Source organism: Tursiops truncatus, chromosome 20, assembly GCF_011762595.2.
Source record: "Tursiops truncatus isolate mTurTru1 chromosome 20, mTurTru1.mat.Y, whole genome shotgun sequence".
Classification (NCBI taxonomy): domain Eukaryota; kingdom Metazoa; phylum Chordata; class Mammalia; order Artiodactyla; family Delphinidae; genus Tursiops; species Tursiops truncatus.
Genome location: NC_047053.1, coordinates 48,830,571 through 48,850,366, shown reverse-complemented (window position 1 = coordinate 48,850,366; position 19,796 = coordinate 48,830,571). Strand labels below are relative to the sequence as shown.

At 50.0% G+C, this 19,796-nt stretch overlaps 1 protein-coding gene across 1 annotated transcript in view; it reads right to left on the bottom strand.

Annotated features, from left to right (window-relative positions):
- Window positions 1–6,542: 6,542 nt before the first annotated feature.
- The window catches only part of TIMP2 (TIMP metallopeptidase inhibitor 2), a 51,013-nt gene continuing 37,759 nt past the window's right edge, over window positions 6,543–19,796 (bottom strand). The window contains exons 3-5 of the mRNA XM_033846976.2: window positions 18,597–18,705; window positions 10,773–10,897; window positions 6,543–9,494 (exon numbers count right to left, since the gene is read on the bottom strand). Coding sequence (XP_033702867.1) covers window positions 9,297–9,494; window positions 10,773–10,897; window positions 18,597–18,705 — 432 coding nt within the window. The 3' untranslated portion in view covers window positions 6,543–9,296. The remainder of the gene's footprint in view (window positions 9,495–10,772; window positions 10,898–18,596; window positions 18,706–19,796) is intronic.

The following is a 19,796-nucleotide window of genomic DNA, read 5'->3' as shown; positions in this document are numbered from 1 at the left end:
TTGCTCAAGCTGCCAAACAGAATAATATATCTAAAAGGCCGAACTGAACCCATTTCACTCCTGTCTGAAACCCTTTCCCGTCCACCCCTCCCCCTGCCGCCTGCTGATGGGAAAGCCAAGCTCCTTCGCAGGGTCTCTAATAGCCTCCCAGGGGCTGGCTTTTGCCTGCCTTTCCCCCTCCTCCCCAGCCATTCCCTGCCCTGCATCCTTCAGCAGAGCTAAATCCAAGTGCCCCCCAGGCCCCAATCAGGCTGTCTCTACTCCAGGCTCAGGTTGGTCTTTGGCCTAAAATTCCCTTTCCCACTTGTCCTTCAACAACCTCCTCTGGTGCCACTTCCACCAAGAGGTCTTCCTGGATTCCCTCCATCCCTGCCATTAGGTTGGTGTCGCCTTGGGCTGGCGGCACATTCCACTTATACATTCAATTGGAATGTTCTCGGGACTTCTCCTCCCTCCCCCATCAAGTCTCATTTCATTGGTGTGTCCCTGGACCGGTGTGCTGGAGGTACACTGGATAAATGTGAAATCCAACTAAATGGCAAATAAAATGCTGGAAATGAGGGCTTCCCTGGTGGCGCAGTGGTCAAGAGTCCGCCTGCTGATGCAGGGGACACGGGTTCATGTCTCGGTCTGGGAAGATCCCACATGCCGCGGAGCGGCTGGGCCCGTGAGCCATGGCCGCTGAGCCTGCGCGTCCGGAGCCTGTGCTCCGCAATGGGAGAGGCCGCAACAGTGAGAGGCCCGCATACCGCAAAAAAAAAAAAAAAAAAAAATGCTAGAGATGAGACAATTGAATAATCTCTAAATCCTGAAAAAGAAAACTGGAGAAACACTGAAGATGAAAGAATAAAGCATTCTCAATTAAGAAAAAAATAAAGCTGTAACCAAAATGAATCAAATTAGAACTTACCTTAAAAAAGGTGCATTAACAAAGTAACAGTATTGTTGCCCAGAAGTCACCTGGGGGCTCCTTACTTTGGAGGTTGACGTAAAAGGGACTGGACCCCTCCCCCGGTTTCACAGCCTGTAGATGACTAAAGATTTAAGCTAATTTCTGGAAAGACCTGTGTCACATTTCTAACTGTAAAGTAATCATTGTTCTTCTGACCTTTACGTCAGTCACTGTGAGTTTTGGTTCCTGTGAGCCGCTGCTGCTGGGCCTACACAACCCTAACAATTTCCAGTTTCTAGAGACTGGAGTTACATCCAAACCCGGGTCTGGTTGAACTCACCAAGGAAAAGCCACGTGGCAGGGCTCCCAGAGTTTTGTTTTAGGCCTTCTTTCCCCTGCACACAGATGGGCTGCAATGGAATTGGGCCTGTGTTCGGTGGTTTGGCCAAAAAGTAGCCAATGGACCTTAAATCCCTGTGTCGGCTGTGGCCACTCGGCTGCCTCTTCCTTCCGCTCCCAGACAAAGCTTCCTCTCTAAGAAAACTCACCCAGCGTAAATGCCACAGGTGTGTACTTTCCCTGTGTGTTTGAGGGCAGCTTTCCCCACCTGCTAATACTGAAATCCTGCTTGAATCCTTACGGAAGCCGTGAGATCACCCATCCCCACGGCTCTCGTAACACCCCTCTGCACACCCGCCTGCCTCCCCCAAACTCCCCCACAAGGCTTCTCACTTGATCCGTCTGGGTGTTGCTCCCGCTGCTGGGCTTGGTTTGATCTGCTCCTTTCCCCCCAGGTGGCTCTGGTTTTCCTTTGTAGCACAGGGGCGCTTTGCACAGCTCTGTTACTGTCCTCAAAGCACTGCTTGCAACTTTTTGGCCTCAGGACTAGATTATACAAACTTTGCAAGAGTGTTCAAGACCCTGCCTTTTAAAATTTATTTTTATTTAATGAAATTAAATTAATTAATTAATTAATTTTTTATTTATTTATTTTTTTTGTGGTACGCGGGCCTCTCACCGCTGCGGCCCCTCCCGCTGCTGAGCACAGGCTCCGGACGCGCAGGCCCAGCAGCCATGGCTCACGGGCCTAGCCGCTCCGCGGCATGTGGGATCTTCCCGGACCGGGGCACGAACCCGTGCCCCCTGCATCGGCAGGCGGACCCTCAACCACTGCGCCACCAAGGAAGCCTGAGACCCTGCCTTTTAAGTCCTGGCACCACCTTGCTTTTGAGCCCTCTGCCCCCAGCACTGCCCAGGGAACACATAGTAGGCCCACCTAGACTTCTCCTTGCCGTGTCTGGGCCTGCCTGGGAAGCGGGTGGGTAGAGGCAGAGGGGCCATGGCCCGAAGCTGCCTGTTGAATGGTGTTGAATGGTTGAATGGCGACTCAGTCTGTCTAGTACCTGGGAGAAGAGGTGGTAGATGTCACCCCCAAGCCGGAGAGGCTAAGAATCTATGGTGCCTCCTCTCCCCTCCTCTTTCTGGCTGAAAACCAAGGACTCCGAGGCTCCAGAAGGTGGTGAAGGACACTGAGGGAAAGAACCCAGGTTCTGAATCAGCCTTGGAGGGCACCCACCAAACATCCCCATTGGTCTTGGCAAGAAATAAACTCCTTTGTGTTAGTCCCTGGGATACTGGGCTCATTTGCTACAGTATCCAGAGCTGCCTTAGCTGGTACACCTTCGCTCTCAGATCACAGGAAGGTAGGATAAGGCTTTCGGGCCCCAGGGTTGTGGGCGTGCTGCATCTGAGGATGAACTCTAGCAACTGGGAATACAGCAGAGCGGGCTTGATATACCTTGAGTGTTTGGAAGGTGTCCCATAATGACAGGGTGACACTTAGCAGTTTGCCCAGGACAGTGCTTCTGTACACCTCTTGATACTACTAATTGTTAATAGCACCCGCTTTCTCGCTCAGAAGTGTCCTTGGAAGAGAAAGCACATAGGGATGAATTTCCCAGATAATTGAATTTTATTCTTTTTTTAAGTTTAGAAATTACAACTTGGAACAAGGTATCTTAGTGTGATCAAGTGTCTTCACTGAGACTAGGATTTTGCTGTCATTGTTTCAAAATTCAGAAAAAGGGAGAGAAATCTGCCTTTGTCCTGGGGGGAAAAACACATAAAAACAAACCACTACAAGGCTCTTCCTGCAAGTGGAAGGAAAGGGTCCCCACCTGCTGCTGGGTGGGCGTCGATCTGTGGAGGATAACCTGCTTCCACCTGAGCCATGTCCTTATTGGAGGCTCTGTCCGTGGTCCTTAGAGAGGCTGGGGAAGCAGGGCAGGCGTATGTCCTACTGAAGAGCTGGGCCCAGGATTCTGACTCTGCCCGGGTTCAAATCCCAGCTCCAGCGCTGAACGGCTGGGTGACCGGTAACTCAAGCTTCCCAGGCCCCGGTTTCCCCATCTATCCAATGGGAAGGTGAGAGAACCACCCCTCAGAGTTGGCAGATGTTAAATGAGATCATGTACGTGAAACCTTTAGCACAAGTCCTGGCGTGGGATAAACGTTAGCTTTGACTGGAATTATTAGGTTTATCAGAATGATTTCCTAAGCAGTTGCCCCTGGGAGTTTAGGAGCAGAGTCTCCTGAACTGGGGACAGATCATGGAGGAAGATGGAAAGGACTCATACGCGAAAAAGAGTTATCACGGCAGGCCCGAGACCTCTCTCCCCCTGGAAGGTCTGCTTCCGAGGTCTGGGAGCGCGGATTTCTAATAAGAGTGGCTCCCGTGCCCCAACTGTTTGTGGATGTTGAAACCTGCTTCTGCTCTGGGAGTCTGGGGTTTTGCTACACGCTGGGCAGAGGGCGCCAACCTGACCAGCACCCAATACAAACGCTGGGGGCTAAGTCTCCAGGGAGCCTCTCTGGTTGGAATCTCATTCCTGCTGCCCACCCGCCCAGCCCCACCACCCAACTTCACTTCAAAGGACAAAGCAAGGACACGTTGATTGGCCTAAAAATAAAAACGAAACTTTCAGCTTTCTTTCTAGGTGATGTATGCAGCCTCCCTCTGCATCCCATCCTGGATCCTGTCCTCAGATCCTCTATAACACTCACCCTTTCTCTGATTTTGACCCCCACGTGACACCCCACCATTCTGCAGACTCCGACTTGGATTTGGTTCACGCTTCTGTTTCATTTAATTAGAAAGAAACATTCCTCCAAGTTGTTACTGAATGAAAACAAGCAGAATTCTCTCCTGTTTCTGAATGTCTTTTTTTTCTTTTCCCCACAATTTGTTTCTTGGAGGAAGAAAGCTATTAGAGCTAAATGATTCCCCAAATCAAAGCACTGCCTTTCACTGCAAGATGATTCAAGGCAACTGCCTGTGACAGGGTGAGCTATGGGTCGGCTAGAAGCTTGAACCCAAGGCCAGAGATAGATCTGTCCGTGAATTTGAAAGTCTTAATGTAAAACCATGGCAACAGCACGTCGCTGTTAGGATAAAGCTGACCCTACTGAAATATTGCAGCTCCACCATCTTGGTTTGATTTTAAGTTAGATCAGATAAACAGATCCAGGAATAATTAGGAGGGAAAAGATAGTGCCCCTCAAACGTCTGAAGGATTTTCACCAGCCCTGATGGTTCTCCCACTGCCGCCCTGTCCCCCACCCCACCCCCACCCCCGATCATGGTCTTGCGAACTGGATCCTGCAGAGGCTGCTGCCGTGTTTCCACTTTGAACCCACATGTGTCTGTTGGGGGTTCCGACCAGAGAGCAGGTTGTCCTCAGTTGCCCCCATTGCTTTTCTTTCGCAGAATGAGCAAGGCTGAGGGGGAAACAGTGGTGTCTGGTAGAATCCCTAACAATCTGGTTACCCCATATGTGGGTCTTCAGACTGATTTAAAACTGCCTGCAAAGATCAAGAAAACTGGGAAAATTGTTGAAACCGGATCATGAGTGCATGGAGTTCGTTTTGTCATTCTGTGTTTCTGTCTGTGTTGGAAAATTTCCACAAGAAGTGTTTTTAAAAAGTCACATTTGACCTAAACACATAAAATGAATGAAACGTTTGTGTTAAGACCCCAAATGTGGTCTGCAGGTTGGGACGGGCACCAATGCCAAGTAAGGTCATTTGTATGACACAGAAAGTGTTTGTATTATTCAATATTATTCTAATACACCTCTGAACCATTTCCCCCATAGATCTCATCACATGGAAAGAACAATCCAGATATTCCTGCAGTGGATGGCATTTAATGCTTTGTCTCACTAACTCTTTACTGCCTCATGAAGCAGCTATGAGTTTGTTCTTGCTGATTAGGGATCTGCTACAGAAAATGGCAAACATGAATCTTCCAGCTTGTCCCTGGAATAACAAATTCTACAAGGGGGCCAGAGGGTGGTCATGTGTTCGAACATACCATGAACGGACTTTCATATGGTGACTCGCAGTGATATGAGACTCGGTTAAAGTTTAAATGATGATGGGGGGACTTCCCTGGTGGCGCAGTGGTTAAGAATCCGCCTGCCAATGCAGGGGACACGTGTTTGATCCCTGGTCCGGGAAGATTCCACATGCTGCGGAGCAACTAAGCCCATGCGCCACAACTACTGAAGCCCCTGTGCCTAGAACCTGTGCTCCGCAACACGAGAAGCCACCGCAATGAGAAGCCCGTGTACCGCAACGAAGAGTAGCCCCCATTCACAGCAACTAGAGAAAGCCCGCGGGCAGCAACGAAGACCCAACACAGCCAAAAATAAATAAGTAAATAAGTTAATAAAAAGAATGATGATGGGACCATTTTTTCCAGCTTGAGGGGGAGAGAAGGGAGGCAGGGCAGGGGGGCAGGGGGGCAGGGGAAGGGACTTGAGGGAGCGACTGCAATGTAGGGACCTTATTTGGATCCTGATTCAAAACAACAAACTATAAAAAAGCATTTACGAGACCATCAGAGATGTCTGAACACTGACTAGATCTTCCATGACATTCATGGATTCTAATTATGTTTTCAAGGTGTGATAAAAGTATTTCGGAAATGTTTTTAAAATAGTTTTTGTTTTGGGACTTCCCTGGTGGTCCAGTGGCTAAGACTCCACGCTCCCAATGCAGGGGGCCCAGGTTCAATCCCTGGTCAGGGAACTAGATCCCACACGCCACAACTAAAGATCCCATGTGCCGCAACTAAGACCCAGCACAGCCAAATCAAAAAATAAATATTAAAAGGCTAGTTCTTGTGTTTTTAGAGATATGTACTGAAACATTTACAGATAAAACTGGTTGACATCTGGAATCTTCCCTTACTGATAATCTCGGGCAGGGTGGTTGGGGGAGTGGGTGCAGGAAGAGAAGAAAGACAGTGGGTTCATTGTGGACGATGCAAGATGGTTGCAGGGCTCTGCTTTCATGTGTGAGTGAGTGTGTGTGTGTGTGTGTGTGTGTGTGTGTGTGTGTGTGTGAAGTGCTCCGTAACAGAAAGGGAGAAGTATGTGCCGAATGAAGGGGCCCCGTCCTGCCTCTTGGCCAGTTTAACAAACCATATTCCCTGTCGTCTGCCCCACTCTCTGCCACATCCCACATAGGCCTCTAAGCGCCCAGGCCTGCTTCTCAGGGGATAAACCAACCCGCACCCTCCCATGTTCCTAATCTAGAAAGCGGCAGCTCGGAACGTCGGACACGATCACACAGAGATAGCCAGCGCTCTCGTTGATAATACTGTTTATTGTCCACGGACCGAGCGGTCACTCGAGAATGACACAAGGCATCGGAGACATGCGCTGTCTGCTTGTCGACTTTCAACAACTCTCACGTGTTCCCAGCACAGGAAGGTCTCAGACTTCATATTCCAGCAAAATCACATTGCCCCAAAAGTAAAAAAAAAAAAAAAACAAACAAAAAAATCCAAACAAAAACGAACAAGATCAACAAAGCTTTAAATTACGGCGGCAAGTCCGATATTTCTTAATACTTATCAAGCCAAGATTTGGAAATAACTACAATGTAAACTTTATTTTAAATATTTTGAGTTGCTTGCAGAAGTATAGAGGGAGGAAAGAGCAGTGCTTAGAACATAACATATAAATTAAACAATGCTGAATGCAGCCTTCTTAAACTATATATATACGGCAACTATTTACCCTTGAGGGTATCTGAGTGGCTTCTCTCGGCCACCACCAGGTACTTCATCTTGACTTTTTTTTTTTTCTGCTCAGCATGGCTACAAGACGGATGTGCGTAGACTGAATATAAAGGCCATCTTTTAGAACCAACCTACTCAAAGATTCTTTGCCTCGTAATAATTGGAACAGGAGAACAAAAGATGGGAGACGGAAAATCAACGATACTCAAGGAACTGAAGAAAAGGTCTGAAGGAATCACCATCATAGGCTAGCTACCGCGCCATTTCCACTCTGGGTCCACTGCTCCCACGATGCAGAAACCTTTGAAAAAAAAAGGTGCGAGTCTAACCCCTACCAAGGGTAATAAAAAATACAGCACAGGAATGATTACAACTGATGTCAGAAACAAACCAACACATTTAAAAAAATCAGCAGAAACAGGAGTAAATGTTACATATGATAACACCGTACAGGAAGCAGACGGGGGTGGGGTGTTATACTGATTGGAGGGTCTGGTGTTCTCGTATATACTGAAATCACAAGGACTGGTCCATTATGACATCTTACAAACTTTCTATCACTGTACAGCATGAAGACGCCCTTGGAGCGGGCCGGATTCCTGGAGAGTCCCCTAGTCTGCCCTAGAAAGGGAGTCATCAGAATCTGTGCTGACCAGGTCCCGGGTAGGCATGGGGGCTGCATGCCACTGGTGGGGGAGGTCAGGAGTCTTACAGGTGCTTTGGGGTCACCGCAGAATAGAGCAGGCTTAGAAGATGACTTTGGAAGAATTCTGCAGAAGGACCACTCCCAGGCTGACAGACTTCAGTTTCACTGTGTGTGTTTGCATATAGCGTGCATGATAAACTCAGAACAGTTTATCTTTAGAACACAAGTGGGAAGAAAAAGGAGATTATCTTTACTGTTGCTGAGAAATTTCTGCCTCTGCTAACTCCCAGTTTACTGGCATCAGGAAACCACCTTTAGGGAACAGATAGGTTCCCTAGTTCCCTATGAACTTTCTTAACCGAGAGATCTTCGTAATACAAGAAATATAAGCAGAGGTGGGTACACTTGTAATTTGGGTTCACATATTCTCTAAAAATTCATCTTTAGAAGAATGTCTCTTAAAGCTGGCCACAGAGTCCTGGAGGCCCAGAAAGCAATGAGAATTCTACTGACGCCACCTCCCTCCCAAATCCGTCCTTCCCTGGGGAGGACTTCATTCTACGCTGCGTTAACTTCACTCTCGGGAACCCCCGCATGGCACAGTGACAGTCAGTGTTTGAGGGAGGTCATACTCTAAACCTCTGGCACCTGCTTGGGGGCCTCTGAGGCGTGTTGGGGGACAGAGCGGGACCCAGCTTTTGATGTCCTCAGGATGTGCGGACGGCACAGCCAGCTCATGCCACCAGCCACACACAACCCCTCGCCAAGCAAATTCGCGCCCCTCCACCTAGATGCCGGAGGCCAGAAAGAGAAAGAGGGAGCGAGGGGCCTCAGCAGCTCAGTAAGGAACTACAAGGGCAGCCAAGCCCCGCCCCCGCAAATGTCTGCCCCAGGGCAGAACGTGGCAGGTTCCGCCAAGGGCTGGGGTGTGTGTTGGGGGCCAGGGATGGGAATCAAAGGACTTGGCTGGAGCTGAAGCTCCTTGTCCCTGCATCGCTACAAGGTCTGGGAGGGAGGCTCCCGATGGAATTCTGCAGATTAATACAATTAACTGGGGCTCCATTAAGAGCAAGCCACCGGTCCAGGGCTGCTCCCAGACACACAGAAGTCACAGGTACTGGGAGTCCGTGGTGGGCATGGGGGAGTCTGCGGGGGTACAGGGCACTTACAAGGGGCAGGGGCTGCCACCCTAGGGCCAGAGGTGGAAGCTGCAGGAACTGAGGGACATGCCCCTCTCAAGAGGAAAGGGACCTGGTAGGCCTGCTACACAGTCTGGCAACGACCCTCAAAAGTTTCTGCAAAACGCACACTTCCAGGCTCTGCCCTGACCAGGCTAGGGGACCCTTAAGTCGCTGCCTGCTCAGCGTTTGTGACAGTGCCAAGGCTGGGCCTGGGAGGGAAGCCCGAGCGTCCTGCCCCTGCCCGCGCTCAAGGATGGGAGACCGAGTTGCGCAGTGTCCAGGCTGGCGGGTGGGGTATGGGACCCACCTCTGCCTCCAGACCCACAACGATGTTGAAAAGGAAAACGGGGGTGGGGAGGAGAATCACACTAATTTAGACCCACTTGGATGACTGTTTTATTCATGCTGTTTCCAGGAAGGGATGTCGGAGCTGGACCAGTCTGAACTCTTGGAGGCTTTCAATTGGCCACAGGGGTGCTGGTGGCCTGCTTACGGGTCCTCGATGTCCAGAAACTCCTGCTTGGGGGGTGCTGCTCCACGGTACCACGCACAGGAGCCGTCGCTTCTCTTGATGCAGGCGAAAAACTTGGCCTGGTGCCCGTTGATGCTCTTCTCCGTGACCCAGTCCATCCAGAGGCACTCGTCCGGAGAGGAGATGTAGCACGGGATCATGGGGCAGCGCGTGATCTAGGAAGGGGGACGCAGAGGTGGATTCAGTCAGGGACCAAGGCCACTCACGGGGGCATCTCCAGAACCTGGCAATGCACCAGGAAGGGAGGGAGCTGGGACTGGAGTCCAGCCCGCTCCATCAGTAGCCTTTCCTGAGCCCCATACTCTCCAAATGGTAGTAGGCAGCCTGCCCAAGGCGGGACAGTACACAGTCTCTGCACCCCCAGCAACTGCGAACACTCCTCCACTTTGGGCCATCTGGTCTACCTTCTCTGAGCATAACAAACTGGCTTCAGCTCAGCCCTGCCCTCCTGGGAGTATAACAATAATAACAATAAAGGGTCTTGAATCTACTGGATAGGTTCAAATCAAATTAAAAGGATGTTGTCTTGCTCCCAAGCACCCATGGGTTTAGAGGGGATCGGCAAGTAGCATTTTGGCAAAAGAACCTGAGTTCACAGGAAGGTGAACACCTTCAGGCCAAGCAAGGAAAAACGAGGAACTCGCTTCTTAACTTCATGTTGGGCACAGAGGAGTTCGCTGGACCTACGTGTAGCTGTAGGTCGGAATTCACGTTCTGAACGAGCTAAGGACAGGAGGGACCATCTACCAGGATGGGCAGGAGGGCGGCACAAGCAGCGCCAACCGGCAGAGGCCAATCCCCGCAGCCTCACACAGGGCTGCGCTGGGCCAGCATCTTCGGGACCCAGACTCGCATCCTGTGCTGGGGCTGGGGGAGGGGCAGTGCTGATGTGTTAGGAGACAACAGGATGGGAGCCCGCGGGCCGTGGAGGAGATCTCACCTTCTACGGCTGCTTCTAAGCATTAGCGCCGCTGTAACTGTGTTTGGTGCAACCCCTGGGCTGCTTTTAAGAAGAGGGGCTGGGGCTTCAGCACACAGACCCCACATTTACACGGACCCACGCATGGAAATGGCTGGTATGTTGGCAAAAGCATAGCACCCCGGACACTCTTTCACAAGGCACACAATTCTCTGCCCTTGTACATTTGTAGAAAGATACTCCTAGGACCATGTTCTCCCCACGAAACTCCTCCTCCTAGAAGGCTTCCTTCCTAGAAGCCACAGGCCACATGGTCAGATTCCCCTCACCTCCCAAATGTCCCTGGCTGGACATCCTCACTTGTGGGTAGGCCACACCTCCCCAGAGCCCTGGCCTAAGTTGGGACCCCAAGGACTGAGAGGCCCAGGAAAGCCAGGGATCAAATCCCAGCAGTCCACGCACCTGGAGGAGGTGGTGGTGAGGCGGAGCGTGGGAGGAGGTAGTGGCGGCTTACCTTGCACTCACAGCCCATCTGGTACCTGTGGTTCAGGCTCTTCTTCTGGGTGGTGCTCAGGGTGTCCCAGGGCACGATGAAGTCGCAGAGGGTGATGTGCATCTTGCCGTTCCCCTCGGCCTTTCCTGAGTAGACAGGGGTCACCAAGCTCAGGACGAGTCCTGGGTTCTCATCCTTCTCCTGCATTTGGATGTGGCTTGGGCATAGGGAGGGTCAGTTCTGACAGTACCGTGTGCTGTGGGCTCAGTTGTGTCCCCTCCGAAATTCAGATGTTGAAGCCCTTACCCCTAGCACGTCAGGATGTGACTGAATTAGGAAAGAAGGCCTTTCCAGAATTGATTAACATGAGGTCATTAGGGTGAATCCTAATCCAATAGGACTGGTGCCCTTATAAGAGGAAGAGATTAGACACAGACAGACAAAGAGGGACGACCATGTGGGGACACAGGGAGAAAGTGGCCATCCACAAGCCACAGAGAGAGGCCTCAGAAGAAACCAACCCTGCCAACATCTTGATCTTGGACTTCCAGACTCCAGAATTGTGAGAAAATAAATTTCTGTTGTTTAACCAGTCTGTGGTTTTTGTTATAGCAACCCGAGCACACTCATACACCGTGGAATATTTATTCTGAGTATAAAGAGAATGCAAGCTCACTGTAGAAAACTTAGAAAAGGTAGGAAATAATTTTTTAAAAAAATTTATTTATTTATTTATGGCTGTGTTGGGTCTTCGTTGCTGTGCACGGGCTTTCTTCACTGTGGTGCGCAGGCTCCTCGTTGTGGTGGCTTCTCTTGTTGCAGAGCACAGGCTCTAGGCACACAGGCTTCAGTAGTTGCAGCACGCAGGCTCAGTAGTTGTGTCTCACGGGCTCTAGAGCGCAGGCTCCGTAGTTGTGGCATGCGGGCTTAGTTGCTCCACGGCATGTGGGATCTTCCCGGACCAGGGCTCGAACCCGTGTCCCCTGCACTGGCAGGTGGATTCTTAACCATTGCGCCACCAGGGAAGTCCGGTAGGAAATAATTTTTAAAAACTTCTCTCTTTTCATTACCTAGAGCTGAATTTTGATGCATTTCCTTCCAATATTCTTTTATGCACACGTATTCACACACACAAGCTCATGTTGTACGTAAGATTGTATTGTTTCCTGGTTTCTTTCCACCAAATATTTATTCCTAAGCATTTCCTCCATTTGATGTTGAACTTGTAATTCTGGGTTGTTCCGTTATGAACAGTAAAAATAGAATTTTATAAAATCAGAAATCTGCCCTGAATTCCTTTTATTGGGGATGATGAGACGCTGTGGTACCTTAGGCTCCTGACTCAGCCCCCTTCCTCCTTTTGTGAAGAGTTCTCATTGGTGACAGCCCGGGCATTAGCTGAGCAGGAGAAAAAGACAAGCCAGTGTATTCTGGTGACTGACAGAACCTAACGAGGGCCAGGGAGGTCGTCTAAAATCTTGTCCCTCCTGCTACAATGGCACCTTGTCAAGAGGCACAGATACCCAGTGATGACACCAGAGCCTGGCAGAGAGCGACACGCGATTCCCTCAGAGGCAGAGAGGAGCCCCGGGCTGCACCCTGAGCACCTCGGCTTGACAAAGCTGCAATGCATCCGACTTAATGATCTCAGGCATAGCCCTGGCCACGGACAATCTGCTAATAGAAACATAGCTCAGCGAAGCACTGATGCAGCTTGTCGTCAACCGTGCCCTGTCGGGAGGAAGTGAAACAGAAATCTATTGCCAGGGGAAAGATGAGATGAGCTGCCTGAGGCTGCGAGCGGCACCAGTGACATCCTTTGCCACCTGCCCATCCTTTGCTGGGCAGGTGGCAGGAAGCAGTCCCCAGGTATGAATTCTCATGCTCTTACCTCTTCTTTAAACACGCCTCTTACCTTCAGGAGCTCTATTTTTCTTTGTATCTGTTTAGAGTTGTATGACATTCCAGGTAAAGAAACGTATCAAGGAGCAGAATGACTACTGCAGCATTCATTCTGATCCTAATAACTAAAAAAATATACGTTTGGGTGGCCTTAAACTTCAAAAATAGCTATTTTTTTTTTCTAGGCCTGTAGCTACTTTCTATGAGTTCAGAATAGATGAGGAGCAAAATGGACAGATGGCAAGTAACTCCTTCCCACAGCCTGGTTTCTTCTGGCATTTACTACCTTGCCCAGGCTGGTCATTCATCAGAGGCAGGCTGAGTTCTCAGTCTGGTCTCTCCCTCCAGACTTCTGGAGCAACTTCCACTGTGTCAGGTGACGGGCACCAATATCCCACTTCACATCGTTCTTTGCCTTTCTTACGTATCTTGTTCCTTAACCAGCTCATAAACACGAAGGGTAAGGGTTGTGTCTTAATCCTTTTTTATCCATAGTTCCTTGCACATAGTAATGGCTCAATAAAAGTCTGCTGACGATGGCGTGGGTATCTGTTCTAACAATGTGCTTCATTATCTATTTCTTGCTGTCTTCCTCTTTAATCTTTTCACCACCAATTCAAACTTCCACAGAGGGCACAGAGATGAAATGGAAATTGTATAGTTTCATTGGTCCCAGTTACTGGGCTCACATGAGCTTTAACTGGTGTAGCATCTCAGAATGTTAAAAGGCGACCCCTTACAGTAGAGGTAATTAAGACTTGGTTGGGCACGTGAGCATCTGTCTGCCTTGGGAAAAAAGCAAAGTCTTTCTTGGCTACAGAAAAACAGGAATTAATTAAAATTTGTAACTGAGGGTTGTATGTTTATTTTTCCTTCCGGAGGAGAGGACTGTAGAAGAAAATTACAGGGCCGATTCCATAACAGTTCCTGAACACAAGCGTCTCACGGAGCCAACTCAACATGTGAAGTTGAGTCATCAGCCCAGGAGGAGGTGGGCTGCCCCAGGCTGTGTGGTCACTCCTGGGGCTGCAGCCAGCGCTGGCTGAGTGGTTTACTGTGCCCCGTGATTCTTGGTTAGCCCATTCCGACTCCAGGAAAACAAGATCTAGAGTCTGTTCTTTAGAAATTAAACAGATTTGTTCCAGAGCTGTCTCGCTGAGCCAGGGAAGGAAGTCAGATTAGAGAGGTCCCTCTGTAATGGGGTGAGTCAGCCGCCAGTGGAAGTGCCTTTTATTAATCTTATGTTCCACGGCCAGTTAGGGAACTAAAATGTGTCCCATGTCACTTGCTTGCTTCCAATACTAAATGTGAGGTAGTCAGGATGATAGGCACACAGTCACCACATGAATTCCCCTTCAAGTGTTTTTAATTTTTATTATAAGTGGAGCTACAATTTGGATGGTTTCATGTGTAGCAAGCTTCTGAAATGTGTGTGGCAATTACTTGTATAACTGTCTTCTCATTCAGCCTGGGGACAATTGAAAGGGCCTGTGGTAGGAGCAGCACAGGTCACATACATGTTACATGTTAAATAGCACATATGAACGGCTGAGCTTCCGCGTGGGAAAAATATCAATGTTATCACGAGTGACTTGAAATCGTGAGGCTTTCTGCACTTGACTCACCATGCTCCCTTTGGACATGAAGTCCTTCCCTTTCAGAAAAGGGTCTGAGCACAACTGATTTTCCCTCCACGTCCCCCAAAAGAAAGAAAAGCAACCACCAGGAAAACAGTCACCACGCGACCACCACGTGGACCTCTGCTCTTGTCCTGGACCCACCTGCTAAGCAGCCCTGCGGTTTCCTTGCACTCTCGGGGTAAGCGGAACGGGGCAGGACCCAAGCCCCACGCTCCACGGAGACACTGCTGGGGCTCCTGACTGCTGGACATAAGCCATCTCCCCATCCTGCCCCAGGATCCGGCCAAAGGGCCCCATGGTCTGGACCACCCATCTCGTGGAATAAAGGGCGGTGCCCCGCTCCTCAGAATCTCGGGGCAAGAGGCAGGTCTGATTGACTGAGAAGGGCCCCAGGAGATGAAATAATGTCCAGAGGCTACTGACCTCGAGGGAGGTGACCAACCACGGCTGCTGGGGCTCAGCTCTCCTGAGTGTGTGCAGACTGGCTATTTGGCACCTCTGGAACAAAAGGTCTGCCTTGACCCAGAGGAGGGCAGGTTCTCAGTCCTGGCTGCACACTGGACTCTCCTAGGGAGCTTTACAAATGCTGATGCCGGGGCCCCACCCCTGGAGATTCTGCTTGAATTGGTCTGGGGTGCCGCCTGGCCATCAGGATTTTTGCAAACTCCCTGTGGAATTCCAACGAGCAGTGCATGTGGAGGACTGCTGGGTTAGGCGTTGGGGCAGTGAGACTTCGAAACCTGGACCAATGATGGAAGAAGCAGAGTGTAACAGACCCAGCGGTCAGGCGGACCAGGGTCTAAATTCCGGCTGCACCATTGCACCACTCCCCGGCAGCGTGACGCTGTCAGGTGTGTGCTGAGAAACGCCTGACCAGCAGCTCTCCTGGGAGGAAAAGCTCTGGTGTGTAGCGTTTGCCCTAATTCTGTGGTGTAAATACTCCCCCTCTGGCCAATTTCAAGCTGCCACCATGACATCAACCGAAGTTTAACAATCGGCTTGAAAGTGAAAGTGGGTTCAGGCACACACCACGGGACCTGGGAACACGGCTCCAGCCTCTACTCCTCAGTTTTCCTCATCTGTAAAATGGGGATAATAGGGGGTAGTGAGGATTAAATGGAACCCACATGGAAAGCATTTGGAGAACGTCAGTGCCAGGAAAAGGGCACTCCTATTTCTATTAACAGGGAGCTGGTGAAGCCTGATGTAGAGGCCTTTAAGACAGAGCCTCAGCGTGGGTAAGGATTCAGCTGGGCATGTCTGGAAGCAGGTCCTAGCCCACACTGAGGTCGCTTTTCCACCAGGAGCCGCCCACGACAGGATGCAGGCTCTCCCTCCTTGAATAAGGGCTTCGGCAGCTCTGCAGTTTGGCCAGACAGCCCTTAGAGGGCAGTGTGGAGACTCAGCAGGATGGCTGAGGCTCTCATTTTAAAGGGTGTTAGAGACAAGGACAAAAAAAGGACACAGAAAATTAGAAGCCTTTGATTGGCTGGGGCAATAAGGTCCCTGAACCAGGTGTGTCTCCGCCAGTGCCACTTCCTGTGCTACTGTGATGTCACAGTCAGGTTGTCAGCTCTCTGCATTGTGATTTTTGTCCTCATCCGCTTCTCTCCATTTGATATTATCTTTCCTACTGTAAGAACAGTAGATACTGCAAATGTGAAACGGTGCAGCTGTTTTGTAAAACAGTCTGTCAGTTCCTCAAATGGTGAAACACAGAGTCACCGTAGGTCCTGCAGTTCCACTCCTAAGTATCTACCCAAGAGAAATGAAAACACACGTCCAGGCAAAAACTTGCACACACATGTTCAGAGCAGCATTGCTCATAATAGACAAAAGGCAGAAACAACCCCAGTGAAATGCTGAATGGATAGGAGAAATGCTGAATGGGTAGTACATCCATCCAGTGGAATATTATTCAGCCATAAAAAGGAGTGAAGTGCTGATACATGTTATAACATGAACAAAACATTAAAAACTTTAAAAAACATTATGCTGAAAGAAGCCAGACACAAAGGACCATATGTTACATGATTCCATTCATAAGAAAGTCCAGAGTAAAGAAATCTACAAAGAAAGATTAGCGGTTGCTGCGAGCTGGGGTCAGGGGAGAGTGGGAGTTAGGAAGGTAATAGCTAAAAGGTATAGGGTTTCTTTTTGACTGTGCTGAAGGTTGCACACCTCTGTAAATACACCCAGACCCTTGAATTATACACTTTAAATGGGTGAATTGTATGCTGTGTGAATTATATCTCAATAAAGATGTTAAAAAATAATAGGTGCTCAAAATAAAACATTTAGGAAGTTCAGAAGGGCCTATAAAGGAAGGAAAAAAATCTCCCATTATCCCCAAGGAGAGGAACAAAATTCTTGCGGTATTGACAAAGAAACTCACGGAAGCAGGTGCTGGATGTGAGCATTTTGTGGAAGGGAGGGAGGTACTTGTCCAAGGAGAGATCCCAGAAGCCTCCTTGGCCCCACTGCACCTCCCTCCCTGCAGCACCGCCCTTGCACGGCCAAGGTCAGTACCTTCTCCCGACACTGCATCTTCTGGGTCCTGGCACCTGCTAGGGTCTCTGCCTCTTTGTACCTTTTAAGCATTCACTCACTATTCACATTTCCCCACGTGTGAAACTTATCTTACTTTCTTTAACTTCTTCTCCTGTCCCCCCGCGGGTGGGAACATGGGCTTCCTGACAGCAGGGCCCCAGGATCTCTCTTCCTCAACCCCTGCCACGCCGAGCACAGAGCTAGGCACCTAGGGGCACCCGCTGAACATGTGTGAATAACCGGGACGGAGGAAAATCCCCCCAATCACGGAGATTTGGGTTTGGAATTCATTTTATGATTAAATTGGGATTTGGGGAACAAAATAGGATGTCGGTCTAGGGGGGGTGTCCTGTCTCTTCTTTTTTCTTAAGTTTCTCCTGCTTTCCCTAGAAGAGGGCAGCGAGGTTCCCTGGCCGACCCAGACAGCACCGGCCAGTATAGGGGCCACCAGCTGCAGACGGCCGTTCACATTTACATTTAAATCAACTGCAATGAAGTAAAACGAAAGCCCCAGCCCCTCAGTTGCACCAGCCGCAGCTCAAGCGCTCAGCAGCCGTGTGTGGTCCGTGGCGGCCATACCGGACAGCACGGGCATACAGCCTTTATGGCATCACTGGAGGTTCTGTTAGACCGGGGGGGGGGGTCTCAACTCAGGGTGATTCTGCCCCTGCCCCGGGAACATCTGGTGATGTCGGAGACCCCACGACTGGGGGGAGGATGTTACAGCAATCAGTGGGTGGAAGCCAGGGATGTAGCTAAATGTCCTACATGCATAGGAAAAGCCCCCCAACAAAGAATGATCTGGTCTCAAATGTCAATAGCGCTGATTCTGAGGACACCTGCTCTGGACTCTGGGGGGAAGCCTAGGTGGGTGGGCAGAGGAGGCAGTAGAAAGAAGTAAAGGGAAATCATTTTATGTAAGAATAAAAGAGTATAATTTTTAAAAGAGATGCAATGATAAACAAAATGTGGTCTATCCATACAACAGAGTATTATTCGGCCTTAAAAAAGGAGGAAATTCTGACATTTGCTGCAACATGGCTGACCCCTGAGAACACTATGCTCAGTGAAATCAGCCCATCACAAAAGGGCGAACGCTGTAGGATCCCACTTTTATGAGGTCCCTAGAGGAGTCGGATTCACCGAGACAGAAAGCAGAATGGAGATTGCCAGGGCTGGGGCGAGGGGGGCGTTTAACAGGCATGGAGTTTCAGTCTGGGAAGATGAAGGTTCTGGAGACGGATGGTGGTGGTGGTTGTACAACAATGTGAACATGCTTCACGCCACTGAGCTGTACACCTAAGAATGGCTAAAATGGTAAATTTCATGTTATATATATTTTATCACAGTAAAAAAAGAGGGATACGACGAACAAAGCAGCAGGTGAGTAGAGAGCGTAATAATATCCAGAGATTTAAAATGAGGTTTCAACTCTCCTTCCCCGCCTCCTGTCCGGGCTTGAGCACTTCCAGCATCTCACCTCTTTGCGTGCACCTGACCTCAAATTTCCTATGAATACCGGTTTACTTTGTTCCTTCCCCTCAAGTCACACTGGTTCCACTAGTCTAACAAGGGGAATGTCTAGGACAGGAGAAAATTCACTAATTCTCTGACGGGAATTAGGCAGGGAATCCCCGAGACTTCTGAATAGCACTGTGTGTATCGTCAGAGCTCTGTTCCACTTTGAGCCGCCCTGCCTCCCCAGCCCTGGACGGTCCCTAGGAACGTTCCATGCCCATATCCACATACACACCTGCAATGAGATACTCCTTCTTTCCTCCAATGTCCAGCGAGACCCCGCACACTGCGGAGGAGGGGGCCGTGTAGATAAACTCTATGTCCTTGTCAGGTCCCTTGAACATCTGGAAAGAGGAGGATGAGAAATGTAAACGAATTGGGCGGCACAGCCACGTTCCCATCCCGAACACGGCGGGGCGCCCCGACCTGCACCCGTGGTACTGCCAACATGGAAAAGGGGATGGAGATGTACCAGTAAGACAGATCAGAAGACGACCATTCCTAATGCACGGGATTCCCTGGAGACACTGATTTACTTCTTAGTGTGGCAGTTGTCACCAGGCTGGGCATGAGACTGTCATCCAGAAGGACCCGCCTCAGATAACACACCTGCTCTCCCTACCACCTGTGAGGTCATCTCAGCATCCCTGGGGAGGGGCTTATGTCTCTCCAGGTGATTCTGACACATCACGGAGTATCACCACTTTGTGTCTTTCCAGGAATTTTACGCACTGGCTACTTGACGAGGACCAGAGCGGAGAGGCGCCTCTCAATTAGGACGTAACTCCTTGGGCAAGTGGAGTTTGACTTTTCAACTTGTGATTTTCTTACAGCCTCTTGGGAACAGACCTGCTGCCCAGGTGAAGGGGTGCATTGTTCCAGTGCCCGGGCAGGAATTGAGAAAGCCACAGCCACAGCCAGGGAGCTCCTGCGGCCCCATCGGGGACAGTGACAGGCGGTGGCCTGAGTGTGGACTGAGAACTGCCCTCCACGCCAGTTTTGGGGGTGCAGGCTGCTGGAAGCCAGGTGAGCAGGGGTGGGGGTAATGGAAAGGGGAGCGCACGCATGCACCAGGACCACACAACAGAGGAGCCTAAACACGGCTGTAGATCACAGACACGCGGGCTCCACGATTCCACACGAACTGCATCAGGACTCTCGCTGTGGCTAAACCGAGATTAATAGCGTTGTTTGGTTTTGGGGGGAAGAGTTTCAACAAGCAAACTCAAATGGAACAGGGTCATCCCAATGTCACGGCGAACCCGCTTTGCAAGAGCTACACCCCAACTCATGCCAAGAAAGGTTATCAATGACGTCTGTCACCAAAGGGCTGAAAGTGCTTCCTTGCTGTCAACACCTGCCTTTTCACGACCCCTCAACGAGGCGTGAGAGCAGAGATAACTGTCCTTCCCGCTTCATAAATAGAGATGTAGGC